This window comes from Epinephelus fuscoguttatus, linkage group LG3 (genome assembly GCF_011397635.1).
Source record: "Epinephelus fuscoguttatus linkage group LG3, E.fuscoguttatus.final_Chr_v1".
Classification (NCBI taxonomy): domain Eukaryota; kingdom Metazoa; phylum Chordata; class Actinopteri; order Perciformes; family Serranidae; genus Epinephelus; species Epinephelus fuscoguttatus.
In genome coordinates this window covers 31245270-31251985 of record NC_064754.1, presented here as the reverse complement: position 1 = coordinate 31251985, position 6716 = coordinate 31245270, and the positions used below count along the sequence as shown (strand labels likewise).

Here is a 6716-nt window from a genome sequence, read left to right as displayed (position 1 = left end):
TTTGTATTATTAATCTGAATCTTTACAGAAAAAAATATAAAATAAATGTAGTGGAGTAAAAGGTATATCTGCCTCTGAAATGTGGTGGAGTAGAGGTATAAAGTACAAGTCCCTAAGTATTGGAGTTAAGGACAATTTTGAGTAATTGTACTTAGTTACTTTCCACCACCGGGGCATGCCGCATATGGAATTTGATGCCAAATATGAATGCTGGTAAACATGGTTTAACATGCTGCTTTTTTAAATCTCGCCTGTAGCGATTATAAGCGTTCACAGCATCTCGCTCAACAGTGTAGACATGAAAGAAGCAGACAGAGGTAACAGATGGACGGACGGAGGAGTTAGTCCCTTCAACTAAGATGAGATAAAATGGGTGAGAGCAGACAGTCCTCCCCTCCCTTTTGTGCTGCAGTTGCCTAGCAACATGAGGCTAGAGTGAAAATGGTGGAATGAGGCTGCTGCATTTTATGAATGAAATCAGGGGGAAAAAAAAGAACGGAGCGAGGGAGAAGGGAGGGGAAAGAGTGGGCCGACGCACGTGCACGCACACACACGCACATGCTGAGTCTCGCTGCTGTTGCTGTGCTCCCTTCCCCGCTAGCCAAGGTGGAAAGCAGCTGTGTAAGTAAGACAAGGTGATCACCAGAAAGCGGCACAAGGTCCACAAAACAAACTTTATTAACCCCATCATGGTTGTTACAAATAGAAAGGCAGAGAATATATAGTAAGTACAAAAAGAAAGAGATCACATCATGAAGACAAAATAAGCGCTTAGAAAACATTATTTACAGTAAGCCTAAACCATCCGAACTTGACTGCAATACCGCATCCATCTCTCTTGTGACTCCTTCACCTACAGGTTGTGCATAATAAGACGTTTTATGCAACATTTTAAAGAACGTCATCTGAGCTGGGGCCTGTTTGAAGAAGCAGGTTTACCGAGTTATCACAACTTGCAAACACAAGACTGTACTCTGCATGAGTTACCCACTAACAGTAAACAAAGCTGCTTCTTGCAACAGGCCCCTAACATGGCCCATATTTCAAACCCAATTTTTTTTCCCCATAGGTATCAGGATGCTACAAATTTACATCAGATGAGACAAACCTTCAGAACAATGAAATACTTTGACACCAAGAGCACTGCCCATAGCTTTGATCTGTGCTCAGAGAACATAATGAACAGTATGGGCACCAAACAGGTCACCATGGGTGTGTGAGTATGACTTGTGAGCCTTAGGGCTGTAAAGATACGGTGGTCTTAAGACTGCCCCACCCTGATGACTCAAACTGAGACAGAGGTACAGTTAAATAAGGCAGTGTCGGTTGTGCAGGCCTCTGTGTGTTGGAAGAGAGTGCACAGGAGACAAAAACAGTTGCTAACAATTCCAGATCCATCCCATTTGTGTATGCTGTATAAAAATAACGTTGTAATACCCCTGCTTCCTGTTAATGTCCATCTTACGTAGATACGTCCGTGGCCTCCTTGTCCAAATGTGTGTTTGCGGTGTGAGTAAGTGTACAAATAAGAGGAATTTCTTGTCCATTATCTCAATCTGATGACTCTTACATGCAGTCCATGGAGTTGTCCGGCATCAGCCCGAGAGGCGGCATCTTTCCTGGTATACAGGACGGGGGGAGCATGCTGCTGATGTTGGGGGACGGGTCGACGTTCTCGCTGTCCTCCATCTTGTCTGCCGAGCCTTCCCAGTTGATATGGAAGCGGGTGACACGGGGGTTAGAGGCCAGAATATTCCTCAGGAGCTGAGGGAATGAAACAACATCAGTGGAATGAATTAGTGTTTGTAATCGACACATCCTGACTTTTAGTCCCAAATATGGGTCAGGTTTCACAAACACTTTCTTTATTAAACTAAACTGCATCTTTTCATTTGACCCTACTTGCCTGGTAAACACCCTCGTCTATTAACGTCCACACCTCCTGCTTGCGATGCAGGCTTTCCGAGCCAAAACTGAGATAACCTTGATGGCATCTCAGAGATTATTTTCTCAGATTACAGAAAGCTTCTCCTCAACTGCAGAGGATATTATACAACTGTTTCCAAATGAGTGGATCCCTGTCAGGTGAACACATAACGGTACCTCTTCCACACAGAGAGCCTACTTTAAGCCCCGTTTCCACCAAACACTTTTGGTATGATACCTTTGGCACCAAAAGTAACCCCTCAGACATGGTACCTAGACCCTAGTGTTTCCACGGCGAACAGTACTCTGTGTGGGGGTTGTTGTCGCTCACTGCTCACTCACTGTACTTCCTCTTTTATTAGTCTACACCTAGTTTATCGTCCATAGAATGAGGCTGCACATCAACATTTTTAGAACAAAATAAAACAGGCTGCAGTGAGAGTCTCTCTCCATGGGATATTTAAAAATAGTGGGTTTGTGCAAGTTAATGTTCCACCTTAAAAGTTGCCGGCAGACGGCCTAGTGAATTAAGTTGTTTTTTCTCAGTCTACAGCTGCTGCGAGAGGCAGCACAACATCAATTCATTTTATAGTTACAGTTAACTAATAAAACTCTCCACAGTATGAACAGTGGTCACATGAGCCTCAAAACCAGCCACAACTCAGCCCTCAGCAGAGTGACCGCCTGCTATTGACCAGTCAACAGACTGCAGTGTTCACAGCTCCACCTTTTAGTACCAGATCTGTGTGCTAGGTACCCCAACAGAGGGGTGACCAAAAATGGGGACGGTACAGAATGGTTCCATTGGTACCATCCACAACATTTCACTGTGGAAACAGAAAAAAGGCGTGCCGAACTGAACTGAACCGCACTGCTTGGTGGAAATGGGGCTTTAGAGAGTCATGGCCAGTATTGCGTTAACTTCTGTTCCACTGGTTTGCATTTAGAAAACTGATTTCTCATACAGAGCTTCTTTTATCAGGTTCTATATGTGCGTGGCACATATACATCACACTGAACGCTTCTCTAGAGGCTGCGATACACTGTGCTGTTTGTCTTTGTTTTCTGTTTTGTGTCTGTTTGCTTGATAGTCCTGCACCTGTAATATCTTGGATGTGCGTGCTCTACCCTACCATACAGGGTGCCTCCTGCTACTCAGTTTTTGACACACTCACATACCGACACCAATTTGGGGTTCAGTATCTAGCTCAAGGATGGATCGACGTGCAGACTAGAGAAGCTGGGGATCAAACGGCTGATCTTCCGATTGGTGGACAACCTGCTCTACCTCTGAGCCACAGCCGCCCCAGATAGATGTATTTTTTTTTATAATTTATCATATTGTCAAAAATATCATTGCAAAAATACCCTGAAATACTGTGATATTATTTTAGGGCCATATTGCCTATCCGTTTTACAAAAACAGGTCTAAAACCCTTCACATGTCAGCAGATGTGCTGAAAAGTAAAGTAAAGTAAAACACACACACACACATTTCAGCACCGCTACTGGAAAAACCTCCTTTGGGAAACACTGGCACTTGTCCTTCATTGAGCGATACATAGCTGCAACTGGGGACTATCTTTATTAGTGATTAAGCTGTTGTTTTTTTAGTATTAATCAATCATCTGTCAAATTTTTAAAATGTCAGAAAACAGTGCAGAATGCCCTTTGCAGTTTTATAGAGAATAAGTTGTTGTCTTTTAATTAATTGTTTCGACTGACCGGCAGTACAAAACCAAAACATATTCAGTTTTCTCCTTAAGAATAAAAGACAACTACAAAAAGGAAAGAAAAAATAAGAATATACATATTTATTTTTAAAAGTTCACGTTGTACTCATTTCTTGATGCTGCTGTTACCTGTAATGTCACTTTCAGAGCACAAGAGGGCGGTAAAAACAGTGCATATTTCAATAGATCTCTTTCATAAGCATTGCCTATGTAGTGTACTGTATGTTGAAGCTCTCTGCAGCTCAGGAATTGCAGTAATTTTTTAAAAATACCATTAATATAAAACACCAAAATCTGTTTAGCAATTCAGGCCACATACATGTAAGTGCATATTGTTGTGAGCAGGTCCCACACTACTCTATCCATGACTATCATCCCTGAGTGTACGTGTGTTACCTGAGTGTAGTCTGGTTTGAGAGGTGGGTTTTCCCGTAGTTCAGGGTCTGTGTATTCATTGTTGACGTAGTAACCGATACGAATGAACTCCTGTCCACGGTAGGTGCAGGTTATAAGGACAACAGTCACTCCTACAGCATCACTCTCTGGAATCAGCCCTGTGTTGGGAGCATCAGCCTGACGGGGCAGAGAGGAACACAAAGAGGGAGAAATCAGATCAAAGTACACCACAGTAATCACGCTATCAAAGCAGCACAGAGCAGAAGAACAACCACCTACCTACATGTCTTTGATTTCTAGTCCTAATATTCAATGAGTCCCGTGGTCTAGATGTATGACAGCAAAAGTAACATGTGACTACAGCTCACTCACCTGAAACACAAACATGTGTCTGCCAGCCGGTACCGGGCCAACTAACACAGAGTCCAGGACCTGGTCGTATTCCTCGCTCTCAGCTGAACCCACGTAGATGATCTTCCACTCCAGATCTGACATGACACACAATAAGAGGGCTTAAAAAGTGACAGGGACATTTTGAACCACTCAGATTTGTTTTTAAACTGTGTACAACAGAATATCCTCAGTGTTTAACCAATGCTCGACTTTCGTCTCAGACCTGTGCGTAATTCAAAAGCAAAATGAGTGCTGTTGAGCTCCACACAATGCACTTATCCTCAGGTTTCAGAGGCGACATCAGGAGGAAAAAAAGTTGGACTGGTGAATTCCTAAATGGCACCAAGCCAGGCCAAACAGGTTCATTTTCTTAGCACAGATTTTGACATATCATTTCACCTATTATTTTATCCATGAACCGTGCCATAGCCTCATTTGACATAAGTTTAACACAAGTTAAATGTGTTTAAAAGGTCATTGGGACTATAGTACAGTTCATATGAGGCTATGGTACAGATCATGGCTAAAATAGTAAGTTAAATTTGTTAAACACAGTCACCCCTATACACTCTATATATTTATGTCTGACTTTTTTAAGCTTTTAAACCGACCACAACAGAAATGAGATGAACAGAACTTCATTTGGGGTGCTAACATATTTGAAAAGTTCAGTGCCCTTTGTTTGCAGTACTTGTACAGATTCACTCCAGCATTTTGTTGTTCTGTATTCTGTATGTTCAGAGTCTGTGATGTCAAGTGACATAACCTCAAACTGTAGATAAGCATAGAAAAAAACAGTTCCACAATGTCTACATATCAACAGTCAAACATAATAATAGACTGATACTGCTTCACGTAACTGCCCTCCAATCAATCCCTCCATCTTATAACACTTTGTGATGGCACTTTATATTTCCATGGTAACTAAACAGTTAGTGTCACCATGGATTAACTGACTGTATGCATCCCCAGAACATATACTACCCCTTTCCTGTTGTTTCTAACTGTCCTCGGTTCGCGGCAAATCGTTCAGCTTGTCTGTTGCTACAGAAACACAATGTGATCAACCAATCAGCTTCTTAGAAAAACCTCCGACGAACGTCCATGAACCAATCACTGCAGGCAGGAGGCGGGGCGCAGAGCACAAACGCGCCAGCGCCAATTTTCAACAGCTATCACTGAGCAGCCTCAACGATAGCTAGTATTTATATATGGTCGAACAATATGGCGGGTTTATCAGCTACTTAGGACGCGCCCCATCTACCTGTAACGAGTGAATTAATGTTAGCACTGATGCGGAATGCGCCCAGAAGGGCAGCTAGTACTCCACAGCTAACATATCACAAAGAACGAGAAAACACAGTACCAGAAAACAATACCCACCTTCTGGTAAATCCTCCATGCATTCAAACGTGATTTCAAACTGAAAAGGATTTCCAAATGGGCTCGGGTTGTCCAGCACAGCGACGTTTAACACTTGTACCTTGGCCATAGCGACGTCGTCTGTAGTACCTCGACCTGGAAACTAACCAGCTTTTTTTAATACGTGAACAAAGTTTAAAGAGTAAGTCGTCACTTCGCTGTCGCTGTGTTCCCGGGCTGGCTCACAGGGTTTGATGGAGCCTGTCTCCGAGACTGTCAATTAAAGTTGGAGTCTTTTCTTCAAGAACGAGAACAGCGTCTGGGCTACGGAAGTACGTCACTGTCTTCTTCTTCGCTGTCTTTATTTCTGGCCGACAACATACTGCATCTTGGCTAGTGCCCCCTAATGTTCATTTGCTAAACAACATGACAAAATGGATAAACTAAAGGCCAGAATAATGAAGATAGTTAAAAACACTCGTGTCCAGAAATGTTTAAGGAAAAACGGTTACAGCAGTAATCATCTCAAATATACACTCACCGGTCACTTTATTAGGTACACCTGTTCAACTTCTCAGTAATGCAAATAGCTGATAAGCCAAACACATGGCAGCAACTCAGTGCATTTAGGCATGTTGACATGGTCAAGACGACCTGCTGAAGGTCATACTGAGCATCAGAATGGGGAAGAAAGGTGATTTAAGTGACTTTGAACATGGCATGGTTGTTGGTGCCAGATGGGCTGATCTGAGTATTTCAGAAAGTGCTGATCTACTGGGATTTTCACACACAACCATCTCTAGGGTTTACAGAAGATGGTTGGAAAAAGACAAAATATCCAGCGAGTAATTCTCTGGGTGAAAATGCTTTGTTGATGCCAGAGGTCAGAGGAGAATGGCCAAACTG

General features: G+C 42.7%; 1 protein-coding gene across 1 annotated transcript; it reads right to left on the bottom strand.

Moving 5' to 3' along the window:
* Positions 1 to 655: 655 nt before the first annotated feature.
* asf1bb (anti-silencing function 1Bb histone chaperone) lies at positions 656 to 6143 on the bottom strand. The gene is made up of 4 exons (XM_049570879.1): positions 5832 to 6143; positions 4428 to 4543; positions 4056 to 4232; positions 656 to 1764 (listed from the first exon to the last, which is right to left on the bottom strand). Exons 1-4 carry the CDS (start codon positions 5938 to 5940, stop codon positions 1567 to 1569), a joined length of 600 nt encoding a protein of 199 aa, XP_049426836.1. The 5' UTR covers positions 5941 to 6143; the 3' UTR covers positions 656 to 1566.
* Between the last annotated feature and the right edge of the window lie 573 nt (positions 6144 to 6716).